The sequence below is a fragment of the Dicentrarchus labrax genome, unplaced genomic scaffold (assembly GCF_905237075.1).
Source record: "Dicentrarchus labrax unplaced genomic scaffold, dlabrax2021, whole genome shotgun sequence".
In the NCBI taxonomy this organism is placed as follows: domain Eukaryota; kingdom Metazoa; phylum Chordata; class Actinopteri; family Moronidae; genus Dicentrarchus; species Dicentrarchus labrax.
In genome coordinates, this window is record NW_026136703.1 from 10,857,477 (window position 1) to 10,880,017 (window position 22,541).

The window sequence follows — 22,541 nt, forward strand, 5'->3', positions numbered from 1 at the left end:
TAGAAAAGCTCTAGAAAAGGGGCGGCTGTGGCTCAGGAGGTCGAGCCGGTCATCCGCTAATCAGAAGTTTGATAAACAGCATGTCAAAGTGTCTTTGGGTAGTCGAAAGACTATTAAGGTGCTATATAAGTGCAGTCCATTTACCATTTAGCAAATAGATTTGTCATTAACAGTTGTTTCTAAGGTCTCGTCAAGCAGAGTTTTTAGTTTAGGGACAACACTAACCACAGGTCCAGTGGTGGGAGATGGCGCTCAGGTGTCAATCTGCTCTTCTTTTCTGCACTTCTGCTCTGTTCTTTTCTTCTTGATGTAGTTCAGTAATCCCCCTATACTGCAGTCATTGTCACTGCTGACTCCAATGTTGGCTCGGGGAGAGTTTAGACAGCCATTTTTCTCCTAGTGGTGTCGCCAGAGGCTTCTTTTCACAACTCAGGAGCTGAAATCATTATTTATTTAATATAAGTTATCATAACATTAATTGTAAGTGATCTGTTACTTTTTATGATTTCCAGAGTTCGGCATTTCATATGGAAAGTGCCACGTTATTACCACCCCTCTGTGGGTTAACACCTGACCCACTGAACAGGGTGAACGTCTCCACAGATTTAAACGGGCCAGAAACATCTTTCACGTTCCCTCACATCTGTCACTACTCAATAATTGAAGGCCACAGTCAGAATGGGCTTGGTTGCGTCACCACTACTACTTGAGTAGCTATTTTGGGCGTCCTCAGGAGAGCCTCTTCACAGTGATGGCCTGAGATGCGTTTTATTTTTTTGTTTTTTTCAATCTCATAGCTAAACTTGTCCCTATTAGAGCAGGGGCTGGAACAGATTGGAGAGGAGGAAAAAGCAGTTACATTTAGCTGCATGGTTGCTTTTATTTTCACTGGCTGCTTCGTTCATTAATAGCTGTCTGATTATCACTTATGATTAAATATACAGTTTATATTTACACACAAGACCCCCCCCATTAATTAACCTTTCCCTCCTGCATGTTTAGTGTGTAGAATCATAGAATAAGCCAACAGACGACCAATGTTTTATCTCGGTAGGGTGCGTTTCCTGTTGGGCGGTCGACATGGAGACTTTAAGTTCCTGCCTCCATCGAGTTACGCTCCGTGTTATGAAGCCCTGCTGCCGAAAGAGAAGATGAAGGTGGAGCCGGTGAAAGAGTACAAGAGGGATGTGGATGGAGTCCGAGATCTGCTGGGCACCCCGCAGTTCTTGTCGCAGGCCTCCTTCATCCCCACACCTGTTGAAACTAGCCAGGTAAACAAACTGGCTGTTTTCTGTGTCAGCCCTCGAACATGTTCATAACCCTCTGACTGTTTAACTTTTCAATTTCCTCAGATTGTCATGCCGCCTCATTTAGAGAAGGTTCGAGACAAGCTTGCTGAGAACATCCATGAACTGTGGGGCATGAATAAAATTGAGCTGGGCTGGTCGTATGGCAAGGTGAGAAATATGCAGATTTTTCCTTTCCTTATATAATACTCTTACAACGAAATCATCGCTCTGGATGAGAAAAGAAAATCATAATCCATACATTTTTCCATGTTTGTGGTGAAGTAAACATCACAATTAGACGTTTTCTTAAAAGATTTGAGCTTGAAATGCATTAGTTACTGGCAGAATTAGAATTGAATCATCAAAAGCCTGTACGTCATCTTGCTTTCTCTTTTATAATTTGCGGTTCACACCAAAAAAGAGGGTAAGTGAAAAGAACACTCTCATTTTCCATGTTTGATGCTTTTCATACCATTCAATTAGATGCTTCATTCCAGTTTGTTTGTAGGTACCAGAGTCATTGTGTCTGTGTTTTAGTATAAGTCATGAACTATGAGGTATTGTTTCACCAAAGGGCAGAACAGGCGGTTTTGGTAGCACAGCACTGCAATGAATTTAGTTTTTCCTCTTTCAAAAGACATTTAATTGATTCTTTAAAGTAAAATTCATGTAAACCCAAGGATCACTTCTTTGATGCAGTTATAATTTGAGGGGCACTTTGGGAAAAATGCTTGTTTGTTTTCTTGTTGAGAGTTCTAATAGAAGATCAGTGCCACTCTCGTAGCTTTGGTTAGCTTAGCTTACCATATAGACAGGGGAAATAAGCTAGCATGGCTCTGTTCAGTTCAAGTTTAAACATACAGCCAAACTACACACTTTGAGTATGGATAAAACAAATAAGATACAATAGGTAGGTTTGTTTGGAGAGAGCCGGGATAGCTATTTCCCCCCCTTAATGCTAAGCTAACCACTTAGGTGCTTAACACTTAAAAGACAGATCTCTCAACAAGAAAGTGTTTTTCCCAAAATATCCAACTATTCATTGAAAGTTTGTTTATATACTAAGTTCTAATGAACACAGAAGTAGAAATCCTACCGTATATTTTGAATATGATCATTTAAAAAACACTCAAAAGGATTATTTTACATAATTTCACCAAATTCTTCTTCATTATACCTGCAATCATTTGTCTTTTTTGTCTGCAAAAGACAGGTTCTGGTTTATTGTATATTAGCTAAAGGAAAAAGCCAAAGTTACCTGTTTTGCCCTTAAAGGAACATTTGACACAAACAACATTATGGCAACACAGCTCTTATGTCTATAATACAAAAATACATGCCAGAGCCCTCCCTCTGTTACATATAGTGCCAGCGTTTATACAGGCATTCATCCTTTCGAAATTGAAATTATTGTTTAGTTTTTTCCTAATCAAGCTCAGGTGGTTAGAGGCCTTAACAATGTGTCAAACAGTGGTAAAATATGTTGAGGGACAGTATTAGATGTAATTTGGATGTGGTTACATGCTCATTCTGTGCTCTGTGGTTCATTGTGATTAATTAGAGCAGCAGTCGCAGTAGATGCCCTACAGCTGAGGGAATTAGCAAAGTGCCGTTTGTTATTTAGCCCTGGTTGCATAAAAATACCTTTTTCGTTTATTGTTTGTTCCACAACTGTAATTCTGTGAGAGGAAGAACTGCCACAGAAGAGATTTCCCAGAGAGTTCTTGTACTATTCACAAAAGAGCTGGCTGGTGTTCATTAGACCCACACACACAGCTGCATATCTGTACACAGCCCTGCATGTTTTCTTGGTAAACATCCGCCATTGCCATGCCGCCTCCTCTGAGCAGCATTGCCAAAGGGATTATTTGGTATAAGGTGCAGCCTCAAGAGAGGCCTTACACCTCTCACTCGGTATTCCAGCCGTACACCATTCTATCTCCTCCAAGAAAACATGCTCCCTTGTTCCTCTTTCATAACATGTTCACTAGAGTAGACTGTCTTATCACTGTAACCAGAAGCAGCCTGTATTTAAACCACATTCCCCTCTTCTTGTTGGTTTACAATGACACTGACTTACAAGGCTGTGTGTTTCATATGCATATATTTAGTAAACCTTCCTACATGGTGTTTATACATATAGAGTTACTGTGGACCAAAGTTGCAGGCAACAAAGGATAGTTGAAATATTGTTTCTGTGACTGTTCTTTTTCTCATAGATAAGGGATGATAATAAGCGGCAGCATCCATGCCTGGTGGATTTCTCCAAGCTGCCAGAGACTGAAAAGAACTACAATCTGCAGATGTCAACAGAAACTCTGAAGTATGTTGAGCATTATGGATTGAATTTCTCCGTGGTGCTTTGTTTTTGAAGAGGAGACTAAAGAGAGCATGTGATGGAGTCAGAGAGGGAGACAGACAGATTAATTACAAACAAAAAAGATGTTTTTTGTTTTAAACTGTTTTTTTTTTTTTTTATGAGCATCACATACATGACCAGATAGGTAGAGGGTATAGGTAGATAGGTAGATATTAACCACAGTTAAGTTAGCCAACTCACATAGAACATATTATGTCAGTATGTAATGTGTGGAGTGTTAAGACAGTAAGCATTAACACATGTAACCATTGGTACAGTAAAATGTAGGTGTGGCTCTTACAGTGTATTCCTTGCAATTTCCTCCAATGATTCCTTACAGATATATTAAAAAGACATACGGAACAAACAAACAAACAATAAAATACAGCAAGCAACAACAATTCTTGCTCGTCAGTGCTCTGCTCAACACTTGGTTCTCCTTATAAAGGTCCCCGTGAGACTTATTACACGTGCTTTACATAAACGCTCTTTAAATGAAACAGGAGTACGTTGAGGTTTGCTGTGATTAATCTTGATCTGTGGCAGTGGCAGACACATCTGGGCGACACTGATGGGTTCCTGAGTGACATCAAACTCATTTTTCTTGTCACTTTGTCCTCTCACAAGGTGTGAAGAAAATTTGTCAAAAGCTCTTCACACCCAGCGTATTCCTCTGGGTATTCTTTGGCCTTTTTTCTCCTGACAGGTTAGGACATGCACAATTTAACCCATCACTGCTCCATTTGAACCCTACCAACTCTCTCCGTTCCTACTCTCAGATCTACATGTACTGTCAAGGTGTGGATTAAACACAGGCTTCATTCGTTCACTCACTTTATGTTGTTTTCCCCCACAGGACCCTGCTGGCATTGGGCTGTCGTGTAGTTCAGGTCAATCCAAATGCTGAGAGCTCCCTCAAAAAGATCAAACTCCCTAAGAAGTAAGTGTGCATGAATCTAAATCAGAACTAAATCTCATCAGAACACACATTTCTTATTGAAATGCAGCTCTTTTCCGACTGTTAGAAAGCAGTCTGTAGTTACTGATTGTGTTGATGATCCATAACATTAGCTGAGAAAAAGGCAATTTATAGTTTAGCCATCAATTGTAACATATAACGCCTATGGCCTTTCTACTGTGACAGCAAATTGAATTATAAATCAAAAGTGTGTAAACCCAGTGTATGATCCTCAGAAAATATGAGAAAAAGTAAATATTTTGTGTAACTGTATGTATTGCCTTGATTTATATCAAGCTATAAATGTGGGTGAGCTAGTCCTGGTGGATTTAGCCTTTATTACTTTCATAACTGAGGGAAAATGTGTTTTTTTTTTCTTTATCTTTTTTCCTGTAGCTATATGATGTCCAATGGTTATAAACCATCTCCTCTTGACCTGTCCGACATCAAACTGACTCCAGGTCAGGAGCTGCTGGTGGACAAACTGGCAGAAAATGCACACAATGTGTGGGCCAAGGACCGCATCAAACAGGGATGGACCTATGGGATTCAGCAGGTACACTGGATGTATTCATTTATAGTATGATGGGACCAATATATATTTTCTTCCGTCTGTTACCAGCTTTCTTTCTGTATTTTTTATGTGCTGTTTCTCCTTCATGGTTCATTAATTCACCTACCATACAGTCTATACCTTACTAGTGTATGTGTCAGACGGGTAGTTTGGCCTGACATTTCCGAGCTATATGTCATTATTCAGTATGCAGCAAGATGTTCTGCAGTAAAGGGCAACAAGACACAGAGCATATTGTGCAGAACACACACGATACAGAATGTTTCTTCTCATTTGTTGAAAACTAACAAGCGATAAACTGAATACACTGATTTCTAGCTTGTTTTTAATCAGCTGTTATGTTGCTGTATTTTGGTGTTGTTGCCACCATGAAATTGGATAAAACACATTTTCCTAAAATCACTTCTTCACTACTATTTTTCCCCATGATGTGATGTAGAATGGGTTATCTGTGAAAACTATGTATCTTGTGAAGACCTGACAAGCTTATAATGACACTGTTTCTGTGGTAATAGGGTGGTTGGTTTCAGTAAAAAAAACATCATCAACATCTTGTCCATTTAGTCTGTTTGCAAGCATTCATTTACAACAAATATTGAGAAATTATTTGATGCATCTTGCAAAATATTTCTACTTTAAGCGAGTGAAGGCTCATTCATTTTGCCCCATTTTGCTAATAGTGTGAAAAAAGAGGCTTTCTGAATGAATTCGGGTCCCTGAACACAAGTCAGAGAAAAGAGTTCTGAAATCCCCTATTGATTTAGATAAAGCAGAAAATATACAATTTAGGAAAGTGTTTTTTCCAGTTGTCCCTGCTCTGCCATTTTAACCAGTGTGAGCAGCTGCGGTTACACCGATGTGTACAATTACACACTCCAGCTTCTATCCAAAATATATTTCAAGGCATTGTACACACATCTGTTTGTATATTTGACAAACTAAACTTACCTGTACTACCTCTGTAAAACACTGGAAAGCAGATGTTTGCTCTCTGTACAGTTTTCAAGATTTGTAGCTGATGACATGAGACTGGGTAACTGTCGTTGGAAAAATGCCACAAGGTTTTCATTTAAGCCCTTTAGCAATATTAGGGGCTTATGCCAGGCCAAACAAACAAGCCTGTGATCTTCATAACCACCACAAGATTTCAAATTAAGCTCCACAAATCTCCTTAAGTGATACTAATATGATTCTTCCATGGTTGTGCCCCAATGGGAATACTGCTATGGGAAATGACGCAGGGAAGATAGAGGAAGTGATGGGCAGCAGTAGCTCAATAGCAGTGGCCGATTAACTTCTCAATTACAGGGATTGATAGCACAATTGTAACAAAAACATCAGTTGTCTCCCAGGCTAGGCTACAGTTGATAAGACAATACAATACATACAATTTTCTCTGAGTGCCTCTTCTCCCTGCAGGATTTGAAGAGTAAGCGTAACCCTCGTCTGGTTCCCTATGTTCTGCTGGATGAGCGCACCAAGAAGTCGAACAGGGACAGCCTGCGGGAGGCTATCCGCACTCTGATTGGCTACGGATACAACATCGAGCCCTCGGACCAGGAAGGCGGTGAGTTTAACTCACGGACATATGCCTATGAAAATGCACAGGCTTTTAAATTATACAGCACATTATAGAAATGCGTGTTACAGTGTAATGTCCTGACAACTGTGACTTAATTCCCCAGTCCAGATAAAGGATTCAGCCTCCCACCCTCTGTCAGTCTACAGTAAAAAAGAATTAGGCTGTGAAATTATTGCTTTAACCTCACCCAGAGACTGTTTTTGCAATTGATGGTTCCTTTATTGATTGTCTTTTTTTGTTGGAGTGGATTCTGATGATTCCTCAAGCTGACACTGTGGCTGTCCCTTCAACCCAGCAGGACAAATGGTGGAGCGGTTAAGCATTGACAAGGTCCGCTTCTTCAGAGTAGAGAGGACGTACGCTGTAAAGACTGGAAAGTGGTACTTTGAATTTGAAGCTGTGATAGGAGGAGACATGAGAGTGGGCTGGGCCAGACCGGGATGCAAGCCAGATGTGGAGCTTGGCACAGATGAGCTTGCTTTCGTCTTTGATGGATACAGGGTGAGCTGTCAATTAAATTTAAATCAAAGTATTCATTCACATTGTGTGGTGCAATTCATATTGACTACTCCAAATTTAAGTCAGGAGGATTGGGGTTGTAATATTGTTGTATCAAGTGTAATTTTCTTTATGCTATTGTACTGACTTGCCCATTTCCTTAATTTAAATAATAAGAAACTGATCAATGATAAAGTGTTTAATTTTACTCTTGTGCATGTACTGTATTTAGGGTCACTGTCTGAACATGGGCAGCCGTTTGTTCGGGCGGTGCTGGCACTCTGGGGACGTGGTGGGATGTATGATCAACATGGAGGACAAGTCCATGATCTTCACCCTCAATGGAGAGATCCTCATCACCACCAAGGGCTCGGAACTCTGCTTCACTGACTTTGAAACTGAGGACGGTGAGAGAGTGTGTGCATAGACAGATAGATAGATAGATAGATAACTTTATTGATCCAGAGGGAAATTAAGGATGTAAATGTAAATGCAGATAAGATGTGTGTGGTAACAGAGCCGGTTGTAGAAGCTTACACTGAGGGAGTGTCAGACTGATAAGGTGATTGTTGAAAAGAGTTGCAGGTCATTTTTTTAATAAAGCTTTCACATGCAGAGCAAAGAGCATTAACTAGAATGACCACGCTAGGGATATAAGTGACAAATAAGTGGCTCCCTGTAAGGAAATCACTGTTATTTAATGTGACACTCGTAAATTGGCTTTTTGAAAAAGCTGGATTGATTTTCCCTCCCCTCCTGCTGTGTGTGTTCTTAGAGGCTTTTTATTCTCTCCTCCCTCTGCTTCTCTTCCCTCTGCCTCCTCCACTTCCTCCGGCTGTCCTTCAGGGTTTATTCCAGTGTGTAGTCTTGGTCTGGCCCAGGTGGGTCGCATGAATCTGGGGAAAGATGCTAGCACCTTCAAATACTACACCATGTGCGGCCTGCAGGAAGGATTTGAACCCTTTGCTGTCAACATGAACCGAGAGGTCACCATGTGGTTCAGCAAACGTCTGCCTACTTTTGTCAACGTGCCGAAGGACCACTTCCACATCGCAGTAAGAACAAAAGCAGATACTTGTTGGTAAAAAAAATCCCAAATTGGTCATTGGACGGCTGAAAAGACTTTCTTCCAATCTGCAGGTAACCAGGATTGACGGCACCATCGACAGCCCCCCATGTCTTAAAGTCACTCACAAGACGTTCGGCACCCAGAACAGTAACGCTGACATGGTGTTTTGTCGTCTCAGCATGCCTGTAGAGTTCCACTCCATCTTCAAATCCAGTCCTGTTGTAGACATGAACGGAGTCCACGAGGAAGACACACTTAAAGTCAAACATAGGTACTCACCTCCCCAGAATCATGAATTTACACCATACTGCAAGCCGCTCCTTCCACAGCATTGTACCTTATTTTAGATTATTGAGAATCATGACACCAAGTGCCCCCTTCAAGTTCAGTTAGTATGCAAATATATGAAGTAATGGTGATGCAGTTAAACATGTTCGGCTCACCAGACATCTTATAATGAGATCAGAACTATCCATCAACTGGTTTGTACTACATGATCACCTGTTGAATGTGGTTTCTGATAGATATCCATTGAGATCTGTGAGGCACAGTGATGAAAGTAGACGGGTGGACTACGGAAGCATCACTACGGTATTGAATAACCTTTTTTTAATAGAAAACCATTATGTTGCAACACATGCACTAACTCTAGCACGTGTCATTACAGTACTACCACTCGGTAAGGGTTTTCGCTGGTCAGGACCCTGCCGGCGTGTGGGTTGGATGGGTTACCCCCGACTACCATTACTATAGCAACAACTTCAACCTCAGTAAAAACCGAACAGTCACCGTAACCCTGGGTGACGAGCGAGGACGAGTTCATGAGAGGTGAGACTATTTTTAGGGAAACCTAACTGCCTTCTTGTGTTCTTGTGATTATTCATGTATTTTTCAACAGCTATAACTTCTCCTGCTGGGAGAGTGGAGACTGGTGTATAAAGAAATAATGATATGAATATTATATAACACAGTTATAGTAATAATATAAAATATGTTCATACATCAACAAAAATGTCTTCATATCTGCTTACAACTACATTATAGTATAGTATAGTATAGTATAGTATAGTATAGTGTAGTGTCATAAACCATTTGTTGAATGTTTATATACGACTTATAAATAGGGGGACTTTTTTGCAACCAAAATGTAAGTCAAGACAAGAGGAATAACTGGTATTTGCTCTCTGATAGTGTGAAAAGGAGTAACTGCTACATGGTGTGGGGTGGTGATGTGACTAACGCGGCTCACACCTCGAGTCGCAGCAACGTGGACCTGGAGATCGGCTGTATGATAGACTTGGCCACCGGCCTGGTGACATTCACCGTCAATGGCAAGGAGATAACCACATCCTACCAGGTACTCAATACACAGGTTATACAACCTAAAGGAATAAACCAGGCAAAGTCAGACCGTTTTCCACATTAAAAAAAGACATGAAGTCCAACTGTGTTTTATATTGTATTTCATAAAGTAAATTTTGTGAATAACCTTGTTCTGTTAAATCTTATTTAACTTTGTTCGGACTTGCAGAATATGCAAGGTTACTTTGAAACTTGCTTGTGATTTTGCCTGTTCACCATTTTTTGTATCTTCTGCCATTTATTCATGAATGCATCCATCCACCTGTACAGTAGGTCATTACCCGTCTAACTGTCCATCCACTGTTCTTCCCATCAGTCTGCAGTTTATCCATTTGACCTTGAGAGTAACTTGTCTTCGGTCTTTGCATATTCTCCTCACAGAGCAGTGACGTCTGTATTGTTGAATTTCAGACGTGGTCTTTGCCTGTTCAGATGTACTCTGAGAACTAAATCTTAAAGAACCTTTCAAAGGGTATAATCTTCTTATGTTCTCCCTTGCTGAAACTCTGAGGCTTCACCCGGGCGCTGAGTCATCCCTCCAGCCGACACTCTTGAATGATCAAGCATACACACACGCGCACCACTAAGTAGTGGAGTTTCATGATGCATCATTAAGCTGCTTTCCGCAAGTCATGCTCTCTTGTTGCTCCTCAAGCTTTTGATGTGTACTTCCTGTTTGTATTAACTTCCTGCTCTTTTCTCTGCTCCAGGTAGAACCAAACACCAAGCTCTTCCCTGCCGTGTTTGTGCGACCCACCAGCCCCAACCTCTTCCAGTTCGAACTGGCTAAAATAAAGGTAGTTTCCCCTGATTGTTCCATTACAACAACCTTGTTGCATGTATGATGTCTGTAATATCATAACAATGCACAAGAAAGAAGCCCAAATCCTACAAAAGCACACAGTATTGGTCAAGGAAATGCAATATGTACTGCTCACAGTATGCTCCTTTTCATTTTACCCTTATTCTGCCTCACACTTTGCTTAGAGATGCAACCCTCACACAGGATTATGCAGCTATACACCCTTCCAGCTAGGTCAACTAGACTAATATTTTATCATGCTAATGTCTGCACCAAAGATACTGAGAGCTTCACCAACAAGACGGGTACTTGTGTCAGTTGTTTGGAGGAGAAAAATATTGTGTGACTAAGCAAGAAAGGTAACACCGACACAGTAAACATGACAAATTACTCGCAGATTGTGGCTGTCTTCTCTTATTAAAATGACAGCGTCATTTCTTCGTGTAGTTCAAAACGACTTTCGGTCCCAGAGCAGGTAGTAGTGTGTCTTTTTTAATCTGTGGCAAGTGTGGAAGTCAGGGTTACAAAGCCTTTTAGCTGCTTGTTTGGCTTTGAAAATCGGTAATAGGGTAAGATGTCTGTCTGCCCTCTCCAGAATGCCATGCCTCTTTCGTCAGCCATATTCAAGAGTGAACACAAGAACCCGGTGCCCCAGTGTCCACCGCGTCTAGATGTCCAAACCATCAATGCCGTGCTGTGGAGCCGCATGCCCAACACCTTCCTCAAGGTGGAAACAGCCAGGGTCAATGAGAGACACGGCTGGGTGGTCCAGTGTGTGGAGCCCCTGCAGATGTTGGCTGTGCACATACCTGAGGAGAACAGGTGCAGTACATGGCTTACTTTGCTTATGTGGTGTGTCTATTCTGTGGGGCGTAGTTATATGCATATTAGCTTTCTCGATGAGAGTTATATGAGAATTAATACCACTCTCACTAAATATCAAGCTACAGCTAGGATGTGATTAGCTTAGTTTAGTATAAAGAGTGGGATCGGGGGAAACAACTCCTTGTAAAAACCATAACTTGTCTTGTGAACAAGATGCCAGTTAATTGTTGCTCTATTTTTTGATGTTTGAAGAGAGTCAGGCTAGCTGTTTCACTCTGCTTCCAGTTCATGCTAAGCTTGGCTAATTGCCTCCTTGCTCCAGCTTTCTATTTAGTGAACATTCATGAGAGTGGTGTTGATCCTCTCACCTAACCCTCAGCAAGAAAGTTAATAAGCATATTTCCCAAAATGTTAAGTTACTCCTTTGTGTATTAGCTCATATTGCACTAAACAATTGGTCAGTTATTTGATCCACAGGAAGTTAATCAACAATTCTGACAGTCATGCCTAATATTCACTTGTTCAAGATTCTCAAATATTAGGATTTGCTGCTTTTATATGAATTGAAAACCTTTTAGTGTAAGTCTGTTGGTCTTTTCATGCACAAAAGTATTTTAAATCACACATAGCTTACTTCCTTGTTTACATGCTAGCTGTCTTCTTCTTCACTGCCTCTGTTGGTGTATTGCTGCATATCTTGGTTCTATACTGCCATCTGTAGTTCAGCGGAATAGTGTGAAACCACTGGCACGGACATTGTATCATGACACCTGCATGCGTTTGTATGGCTAATCCTCTCTCACTTCTTTTCAAAGGTGTGTCGACATCATGGAGCTGTCTGAGCAGGAGGACATGAGGAGGTTCCACTACCACACCCTGAAGCTCTACTGTGCCCTCTGTGCTCTGGGCAACACCCGTGTGTCCCATGCACTCTGCAGCCACGTGGACCAATCACAGCTCTTATACACCATCGACAATCAGTACCTGTCAGGCATGTTACGCGAGGGCTTCTACAACATCCTGATAAGCACCCACCTGGAGACAGCGAAAGAGTCGCGACTCATGATGAAAGACGAGTTTATCATCCCCGTCACGGCCGAGACACGTTCCATTCGCCTCTTCTCTGACGCTTCCAAAAAGCACCTCCCGCCAGGGGTGGGGCTTAGTACCTCGCTCAAACCCCGCCTGAACTTTGCTCCGCCCTGTTTCATCAGCACCAAACGAGAGCAACATCTCTATAGTCCCCAAATCCCGCTGGATGTGTTGAAGGAGAAATCCATTTCAATGTTAACAGAGGCCGTTCAGGGCGGCGGGCACCACATCCGAGATCCCGTTGGAGGAGGTGTGGAGTACCAGTTTGTGCCAATCTTGAAACTCATTAGCACCTTGCTGACTATGGGCGTGCTGAGTAGCGACAACGTTCATCAGATCTTACTGCTCATCGACCCAAATGTTTTCAGAGAGACGCGTGAGGAGGGAGTCACAGGGGCAACAGACAAAGAAGGACTTACAGGGACGGAGGAGAAGGCAGTGGAAGCTGGAGAGGAGGAGGCTGCCAAAGAGGCTAAACAGCTGTTGAAAGGACTGCTAGAGAAGAGGCTGCCTGAGCCTGTCAAACTACAGGTAATAATGAGCATGTATGAACAGCTGTGGCATCATCTTATATGTGTGTAAATCACTCAACGTAAATCACCAAAACATGTCAAATCAATGAACATTTTCATCTACAAGTGCCATATCACTCCTAAAGACTGATACAGCTATGCTTTCAATCACATGCTCCATAACTGCTCCACTGTTATAGACCCATTCAGAAGTCAGTCAAACATAAAATGGCTCTGTCTTGTATTGAACAAATGATCTCGTGGGTAAAAATGTCTCTTTAATAAGTGGGATAATGTGAAGCCATAAGGCGGTTTGTATGTGTTCCTAACAGACTTGCTGGTAACAGCTGTGTGTAAGCGTGCAACAGTGATGCAACGGTATTTGTTTGTCTCCTCCCCCCTTGTCTGTTCCCCAGATGTGTGAGCTGCTTCACTATTTCTGCGACTGTGAGCTGAAGCACCGCATCGAGGCCATCGTGTCCTTCTCTGACAGCTTCGTCTCCAAGCTGCAGTTCAACCAGAAGTTCCGCTACAATGAGCTGATGCTGGCCCTCAACATGTCTGCCGCCGTCACTGCAAAGAAGACCAAAGAGTTCCGATCGCCCCCTCAAGAACAGGTGAGATGGGGCCGTGAAATACTGGTGTAGCTCGGGGCGGGTTTCAGTTCACCTCATACCCTAATTCCCAGTATCTAAGCCAGTGCGTGCCGAAACATTCATTGTACTTTTTTAAAATTTTTACATTTACCACAACAAAATTTTTATGTATTATAATATAAAAATCAAAATGGGAAAAATATGCAATAAACACTAAAATCTCCATATTAGTAATGAAAAGCAAAGAAATGCATGATTTGAGTTGTGTGGAATACTTGAGGTTTATGCCAATGTTACTTTAATTTTTAAAAAGAGTTAAATACATTCTTTTAGCATATTTAAAGTCCCTGCACTCCTCCACAGGTGTATTCCCTTACTCTGGCTGCCTAGACCGCTGCTCAAGTTGAAGGGGCATAGATTGGACTCCATGCACCAATAATAAAGATAAAAGTGTCATTTTTTCCACCTTGGCAGGTGCAACAACGTAACTGCAGAGTGAGGGAAACACTCCCACACAGTTCCATGGGTGTGCAGGGCTTTTAATTTTTATTCACTGTTTAATTTTAAGTTCATTAATTACCTGCAAATCTGCACACTTTTTTTTAAAAAGGCCTGTTTTATTTCACGTTATATTGATAGCACATCATATAAATATCATACTGTATGTGACATATGACATAGATGGTGGTAGGGGCGCCAATGGAGGCGTGCGGTTTAAACATTTTGGTAACCACTGATCTATGCTTAAACTAGTTTTCACCTACTTAAAATGCAGAAGTGACAGTTTTCACATCAATTCGCACACTCTCACGTCTACAATGTGACCTTTTTGGTGCATGAAGCTGCAAATCAGCCGCAGAGGGTTTGGTAGGCCAGGAGCTGTGCATCAGTTAGAACTGATGAATCTTACAATCTATAATAACTGACCACAAAGAAAGCCTGTAGGCTCACTGCTTCAAATGATGCATGTAATTCTCTACATACATGGCTAATTTCTCTCCCCACCCTCAGATTCCCTTTTTAGTGCTTTGTTTCGTTAGATTTGCTCCTCTTGGTTCCATGTCTCAGAGTGAACGAGAGCTGGTCCTTGCTCCAAATGTTTCAGAGAGCAGTCTTTTTGTGTGTGTGTGTGTGTGTGTGTGTGTGTGTGTGTGTATTGAACAAAGCCTCAAGGCGAATTCATTCTTCTTGTCTGCGGTGTCATTGCTCCAGTGAGAGTGCATGCTCAACTGCGCGAACACACACACATACAGTATTCCTTCAGGGTCGCAGCTGGAGATAGAGTTCAGCGCTTCACAGCTACTTTAATGACTTGTCATGGTGTCATTCGGTCTGTGAGTGCTGAGGGAGAATTAGCCACTTAAGCAGTTTTTTTTCTCCTACAAATCACAGAGATCACATCATGTTCAGATAGCTTTTGAAACTGAAGAAGGGGAAGAGTTTCCAGACATTGTTTTTCCGTGTTTCTCCTTACATGTTTCCATATTTTAGATCAACATGCTGCTTACCTTCAGCATGGGTGAGGACTGTCCGTGTCCAACAGACATCCAGGAGGAACTGTATGATTTTCACAACCAGCTGCAGCTGCACTGTGGTAAGATTACAGATCTTGCAAAACCTTTATATGCTGCTTTAGTGGTTTTTTAATTAAACATGCATTATTGTATTTAGCTTGATACAATTATCTTATGTTGCTTCAACTAATTGTAGAATTTCATACATATATTTTACAAAGGCTGCATGGATTGAAAATTAACATAAACAGTAATTTTTGTTTTTCCGTCTATTGTTTGAGCTGTTATTGTGTCAACATCAGCTGACTTGTACTAGTGCTTCCTCTCAGAAATACTTTATTTTCTCCCCTCCTCATCTCTCTCTGTCTCTCGGCAAAGAAGTTTCAGTTCAGTGCTCTGACATCTTGATGTTTTCATAAATAATTGAATTGCCCAACCCTCTGTGGTACAACGATCTAATGGCAGTCTCCACCGTTCCACATAGCGCCGACCTGTCATTGCACCCTCCGCACAGACGACAACAAAAAAAGCTACTTGAAATTGCAAAGTTATAGGCAATCCTGTAAATCCCATGCTACACCTTATATACTTGACATGTCTTCAAACCCCGCAGGAAGCCACGCTTGCCGGAGATATTGCTTTAATATGCTTTGCTGTCCATGTATATAGTATGTCTTTCTGTTTCTGTCGTGCAGGAATCCCTATGGAGGAAGACGAAGACGAGCTAGATACATCTATCAAAGGTCGCCTCCTAATGCTGGTGAACAAGATCAAAGGCCAGTCACACAAAGCAGAGGAGCCCACAGAGAAGGAGCAAGCAGCACCATGTGAGGAAGTCACTGTTTTTATAGTGTTACTTAATAATATTAGCCCTGCTGTAATGCACCTGCTGTATCTGTAATACAGTCTGGGAGATAAACTTCATTTTTTAAATTGGCTGGAGGATGTGGATTAAAGCTTTTTCATGCACGCATTGGCTTACATTTAATTTCAGATCAAAATTCATGTTCTAGAAAGCACTAATCCAATCATGTCCTTGTAACCATAGCAACATACTAAAACAGTAGCTAGATCAGTAAACAGTTAAAGCTCTGGGAATGGCAAAATGTCCAAAACCTGCCAGGAAAATAGTGTCCTCGAGCAAGTTGAAGTTGTTGTATTCTGTTTCTATACTGCCTCTAAAACATTTGTTACTCTCCCTTAAAAGCAGAAGCTCTCACACACGTTATCCATTTACTCCCCCTCTACATTCTGCTTGTTTATGGTCTCTTTCACCTCTTTTTGTACGAGCTCTCTGTCTTCGCTCCTGGCTTACAGGGAGGGGAGAACTAAAAGCTGGAGCTCCAGCTCTAGCACCCTCAGCCTTGACTGCCGGTGTCATGTGGACTGACTCACCGGGTGGCAGTCATTTCCATTTCAATTTCTTTTCAATTTCATTATGGTAATACGGAGCCGGGTGGAGGAGAGGCTCCAGAGTGAAGAGCGTCTTCCGTCAGCCGCTCAGGGAAGACGAGAGAGGCGAAATGAGAGAAAACACATCTGTGATAAAAAACAAATCCTTCACCTGATTAAACCCATAGACACATATGTACATGCACGAGTCATAATCATGAGCACACACATAGGAACAAAAACCATTTCAATCACAGCACTCAATAACTGGGGTGCCACAACAATATAAATTCAGGACAAGTTGTATCTAATTTTCTATCTCAAGTGTAAGGGACCACAAATCAAGTCCCTGATTGCAAATTATTACTTAACTGGTAGAAAATACATTCTATCTTGTTCTGTTGGCCTGCAATATGGAAAGCAGTGTGTTATTTGAAACTGCTGCTCAATGTTGAATATTTAGAGCTTTATTTATTAGCGTATGTGTCCATTTATGGCAGCAGTTTTTCTCTCCTTTTCTTGAGAATGACACTGTTCTGGAAATAAAACAAAACACGTGTGTCTGCCTTTAATTGCCTAGACAGAGACTAACTAATATGAAACAGGATATTTCATTACTTCTGAAAACCTCTCTGAGAATCTGTCCATCGCCATACCATGCCCATCTATTCTTGAAAGCAATGCTGCCAACAAGAAGTGGCCAAATTGCACATGGATAAATTTGGGCTGAAATATGTGTTGCTGACCGCAGATGCTGAAAGGCAATCTCTCCACTGGGATTTGGTGTGACCCTGAAGTGGAGCGTATAAGACCACCTCACTGATCTCCAAGGAGCAAGGCTGGATGAAAATAGAGGAGTGTGTATTTTCCCCTTAAAAGAGTGCTTTGGGTGGTGGTGTTGGTGGTGGTCTCTGCAGGGTGTTGTGTAAGGAATGATTGATTAGAAGGCTGGTTTGTGGTGGCAGCTGCTGTTCAGGAGCATCACATCTACTTCTGTAACAGCTGGAGGCGTCAGAAAGCGAGAGAGGGGAGTGGAATAATATAAAATCTTTGCAGGCAAATTCTTTTATCTGCTTATAGTGTCTCTTTTCTAAATCAGTTATACCGTATATACTTTACATTGGTACTACATGGTAAAGCTTGATTTGGAAGCCATATTTGTTTGTCTTTTCTTAGTGGTGAGGCTTTATGTTTTTTCCTGTCAGTGGCTTTTGCATAGTAGATTAAGATGCATTGCCTGGCTATATGATTCATCGTCTACAGACAAACCACCTGCTTTGTGAGGCTCCACTTAAAACTGTTAACTGTAACTTGCTGATGTTTGGCAGGTCATATCTGCACCATCCTAGTTTACCATGTAAGGATGTTTTTTAGGATGTTAACATATATAACAAATGCCAATTAAACACAAAGTGTCATTAGTTTTTCAGGTATTTGGCGTGATGTTGTTGCTAGAGGAAGAGTTAAGCATTTACAGAGGATGGTTTGTTTTATAATAGTCCATCCTCTGGGGAACATGAATGCCTGTATCAAATGTTATGGTGATCCATTCGACAATTGTTGAGACATTTAACTCGAAACTACAAATGTCGCCCTTCTGGTGGTCGCTACAGAAAAAGTCAGGGGAGTCCAAATAAGGATTCATCCTTTGGGGACCATGAATGTCTGCACAAAATGTCAATCTGATAGTTATTGAGATATTTCAGTCTGGCATGGCCATCCCTACAGCCATGCCAGCTTGTTTGTGCATTTTTACCCATGGTGATATAGGCCTTTGTATATGTATCCAGTTTGGAATTGGATGTGTATTTATTGTAGGTTTAGCACTCTCTGTGAGAAGTGTATGTGACAGTTGGTATATACTTTGAAAACCAAAAATAAATCTTATATAAGAAGATGGTTTGCCAGGAGGATGGGCAGAGTGAAGATGACATGATCTATTCTGTACTGTTACTCCAGCTATAACTTCTCCTCCCGTCACATCATCCCGCTTAGTGAGACCCTGAAGATACAAAAGGCGCCGTCGTCTTTGCCATTATTTCACAGGACTGAAGTAAAAGGAGCGCAGAAGTCGTTTTCCCGCTTTGATGAATGGTTTATCCACCAGAAGAATTTAATGCTCAGACGTGATGACTCGCCTGGAAGAAATGTGTTTGTGTGAGAGCACAGGGGTTTGTGTGTGATCTCTCATGCCATAGAAACTGCTGGCTTCCATCAATGTAACACTAGACCGGTCAGATTTGTTTGTTGGGGTGCAGTGAGGGGAAGGAATTGGGGAGGACTGTTCAAGAGCGAAACAGACAGACAGGGAACGAACAAGTGTGTTTGATAGTGTGACAGAATGAGAGTCAGGTGTTGTGAAGCATCTTGGCTGAGGGGAAGAAATGTCGCTTCTCATTTTGGAGCAAGCTGGTGCTTCTGCCCTTTTTCTGACACCCACACAACTCTCGGCCGCAGGATCGGTTACCGCTGACTGTGACATTCTGCTGGCTCACCCACCCATCACAAAAACACACACACACACACACACACACACACACACACACACACACCCTTACATTGATTGACAGCTTTGTGTCAAATAGTCTTTGGAAAACCAACAGATCCAATCAACCATACAGACATGGGGGTCTTAAAAACACAATCACCTAATTGCAATACTTTTAACGAAATCAATTGCGTATAAGGGGCTCCATCTTTCATGCTTCTGAGTTGTTTAATTGATGGCGCTCTCTCCTTTGTGTGTTCTTACCATTCTTACCGCAAATATATGTGCATATCCTCACCCACACACACTATTGATCCAGTTTTAATGAAGCCCTAAGGGTACCCCACATACGAGGTGTCCAAACAAATGTCTCCCTTTAACCATAGAAGTAGAATATTGTACTGTACAGAACTATTTATACCTTTTCCACTTCTCCTCCCTTATTACATAACAGGGCTTCCTTTCCGCTCTGCCGAATATGTGCCTTTTCATGAATGAGCTTGCAAACTGTGTTTTCTTTCCCATAGAATGGAGGAAAATAACTCTGACGTTGTTGAAACACAGCTGATTACCTCTCCTTTAGGAGCTGGAGCTTGTAGAGGTGGCTGATACACGCGTGCAGTCGTATTAGCTTGACTCAAGCCACACGAAAGACTTTGAAAAGCTGTCTGTGTTTATTTGTTCTGTGCTCAAGGTCTTATTTGCATTACTGAGCCAGTTTGGTAATGCAGCCTTTGAACTGTGTCTCTTTTTTAGTGCTTGTGTAAAAATGGGAGCACCCAGTCAAGTGGAGGCCCTTTTAGCATCAGTCTAATAGAGCTTTATGTTAGGTGTGTGTGTGTGTGTTATTGTGTGCTTTACAAGAAGAGCAAGCACTTCACTGCCTGTCTTTCTCTACTATTTTAAAGGTACATCTTATCTTACTGCTGAAAATATGTTGTTTTAACCAACACTGCCCTTCATAATTAATAATTCTATAATCACACACAGCTCTATTTTCTTATAATAATCTTCATTATAAGTTCAAGGTAATAATGTAGTTTGGATCTCTAAAAGCAGCATACTGTTGGGGGATGGGCCTATTTAACTAGGCAACATTAAAGCTGCACTAATCAATATTTTTATGTTAACAACTGGTCAAATTAATATGTTTAATATGACAGAGCTGATTTGTATTTATAGACCCAGAGATAATTATTGTCCCAACTCTGCAGTTCCCCTCAGCTCTACTTAGCATTTTAGCATCTTTCAGCTCCTTGTTTTCGTTTTATTTCCCAAATTTTCACTGATCTGCTCTCATGGATTACAGCAGCAGAAGGGAGGTGTTTTCGGTAAAAAAAAAAAAAGTTCTGATAAACCCACTGTACGTCGCCTGCCCTACTCAAAACATCAGCAAGACAAAGTTGGGGCCAGCTGGTGACCAGCAGTGGAGCCTTTAGCAGCTAGGAGGAGGAGTTTTTGGGAACCCAAACATAGCTAAAAGAACAGAAAATCTTTGCTAGGTGCCCAGAAACATGACTCCAAATTAAATCTTATGTGGTTCAGTGTCTGCTGAATGTTTAAAATGTTAACACTCGATTTGCTTCCACCAAGACAAATATTACAACTTTAACTATGATACATTTTTTGATTTTCATTCATCTCTGAGAAGAGTATGTCATGTGGAGTGACTGGTCCCTTGTCACTTGTCAACAACCTTTAAGGGTTAACTCCTACAATATTATATAATATCTAATGATAAATTCCACTCTTTGTATGACAGTTGCATTGGAAGTGTAAGATCTAGCATTTTCTGCCTTTTGGACCAATACTCAACCTCTGCTCTGTTTGTTTTTAGCAAATCAGCATCAACTTTCATGGAAAAACAGACTAATCTTTCCCCAACTTTCTTTCCAGCCAACCTGAAGGAGCTGATCTCTCAGACGATGGTCAGCTGGGCCCAGGAGTGTCACATCCAGGACCCAGAGCTGGTCCGCAAGATGTTCAGCCTACTGAGGAGACAGTATGACAGCATCGGGGAACTGCTTCGGGCCATGAGGAAGACGTACACCATCAGTGCCGCCTCGGTCCAGGACACTATCAACCTCCTGGCCTCTCTCGGTCAGATCAGATCTCTGCTGTCTGTTCGCATGGGGAAAGAGGAGGAGAAGCTAATGATTGATGGACTTGGGTAGGTTGTGGTTTTCTCAGGGGAGCTCATCTTGTTATCTTGTATACAAATCATTATGTTTCTGGTCTTGCTCTTCTTACTTTCATGCCAATTTGGCCCAATGCACTGTGTTTGTAGTGAATATTAAGTATCCATTATGTATTTTTTTCCTCTCCAGGGACATCATGAACAACAAAGTGTTCTACCAGCATCCCAACCTAATGAGAATACTGGGCATGCATGAGACTGTCATGGAGGTCATGGTCAATGTGCTCGGAGGAGACAAGTCCCAGGTTTAACAATTCTACTTGTATATTTATCTCTGCTTACACAGGCTGTTAAAGAGACGCCCGCAGAGTTCGCCGCACTACCTTGCCAGAAATAATGTTGCTCACTGAGAAAGTTTGTTTTTAGTCCAGCTTTGCATGTGATCATTTGTGTGTGCGAAGCATGGTTGCAGGGTGAACGTGCGTTAATAAAGACATGCTCCCAGTAGGTGGGCTTTCTCCTCAGGCTGACGGCATCAAAGTTTGGGAGGGAGGGCAGAACGTGACTGGCTTGCTGGCAGTGTGTAAAGGTGTCAGGCCTTTTTGACGTTAATTAGGAACGAAGACATGCGGTGGACTTTATAGTAACAAGCCTGGAGAAAGTCATTACAATAAACTTTTATGGGGGGGGGGCTGACAATGTGTTAGCAATGTCTAGACACGAAGATAGTCTATATTTATGTTTATAAATACATGAGACTGTTGCCTGAGAAATATTTCACGTACTTGTGCTTTTTAATTTGTGATTAACTCTTTTTTGAAGAGCAACAATCTTGGTTGTGATTTTACTACAATTGTTTAAAAATTCAACCAGGGAAGATGTTTGACCCCACTTAGTCTGTATGTGCCATTCCACAGGAAATTGCCTTTCCCAAGATGGTGGCCAGCTGCTGTCGCTTTCTGTGCTACTTCTGCCGGATCAGCCGTCAGAACCAGAAAGCTATGTTCGACCACCTCAGCTACCTGCTGGAGAATAGCAGCGTGGGGCTAGGTGGGTACACCTACATGACTCTGTTTAGCTGCTACTCTTACTGTTAACCATCATGCTACTTTAAGATTAGAAAATATCCAGATTTTAGGACATGCTAGAGGAAGATGTAGCAGGACATACCTGTAAAACTAGCTCTAGGATGGACAAAAAATGAATTCTAAAAACTGCCAGAATTCTCATTAATATGGGTGATACACTGCAATCACCTTTTTGCCATCATAGGACTTGTTCTGCACCTCTGATCTCACATCTATTAGCTTTGCACCACAGAAGACGTGTGTGTGGTTGTGACTCTGAACGCTGAGAATAGAATTTATCTGCTCATCTCTCATTCTGTTAAAATATGGATACACACACATGTGCTCCAAGTTATGAAGTTTTGTGACAGTATAAGCAAAATAAAAATCAAATTTTAAGAATGAAGTCTTTAATTCTTTAATTA

The 22,541-nt window shown here is 41.5% G+C and overlaps 1 protein-coding gene across 10 annotated transcripts in view; it reads left to right on the top strand.

The window, feature by feature from the left end:
- The window catches only part of LOC127355334 (ryanodine receptor 3-like), a 103,351-nt gene that overhangs the window by 44,650 nt on the left and 36,160 nt on the right, over positions 1-22,541 (top strand). For 5 of the 10 annotated variants that reach the window (XM_051386122.1, XM_051386171.1, XM_051386179.1 and 2 more), the window contains 22 exons: positions 1,055-1,271; positions 1,353-1,457; positions 3,509-3,612; positions 4,505-4,588; positions 5,003-5,162; positions 6,600-6,747; positions 7,061-7,263; positions 7,493-7,667; positions 8,107-8,315; positions 8,401-8,600; positions 8,854-8,920; positions 8,997-9,157; positions 9,521-9,686; positions 10,402-10,488; positions 11,089-11,315; positions 12,134-12,941; positions 13,339-13,539; positions 15,010-15,112; positions 15,728-15,859; positions 20,809-21,082; positions 21,240-21,354; positions 21,967-22,099. In XM_051386122.1, coding sequence (XP_051242082.1) covers positions 1,055-1,271; positions 1,353-1,457; positions 3,509-3,612; positions 4,505-4,588; positions 5,003-5,162; positions 6,600-6,747; positions 7,061-7,263; positions 7,493-7,667; positions 8,107-8,315; positions 8,401-8,600; positions 8,854-8,920; positions 8,997-9,157; positions 9,521-9,686; positions 10,402-10,488; positions 11,089-11,315; positions 12,134-12,941; positions 13,339-13,539; positions 15,010-15,112; positions 15,728-15,859; positions 20,809-21,082; positions 21,240-21,354; positions 21,967-22,099 — 4,079 coding nt within the window. Of the gene's footprint in view, positions 1-1,054; positions 1,272-1,352; positions 1,458-3,508; positions 3,613-4,504; positions 4,589-5,002; positions 5,163-6,599; positions 6,748-7,060; positions 7,264-7,492; positions 7,668-8,106; positions 8,316-8,400; positions 8,601-8,853; positions 8,921-8,996; positions 9,158-9,520; positions 9,687-10,401; positions 10,489-11,088; positions 11,316-12,133; positions 12,942-13,338; positions 13,540-15,009; positions 15,113-15,727; positions 15,860-20,808; positions 21,083-21,239; positions 21,355-21,945; positions 22,100-22,541 lie in introns of all 10 variants that reach the window. The other 5 variants (XM_051386130.1, XM_051386139.1, XM_051386148.1 and 2 more) reach the window with 1 other exon arrangement.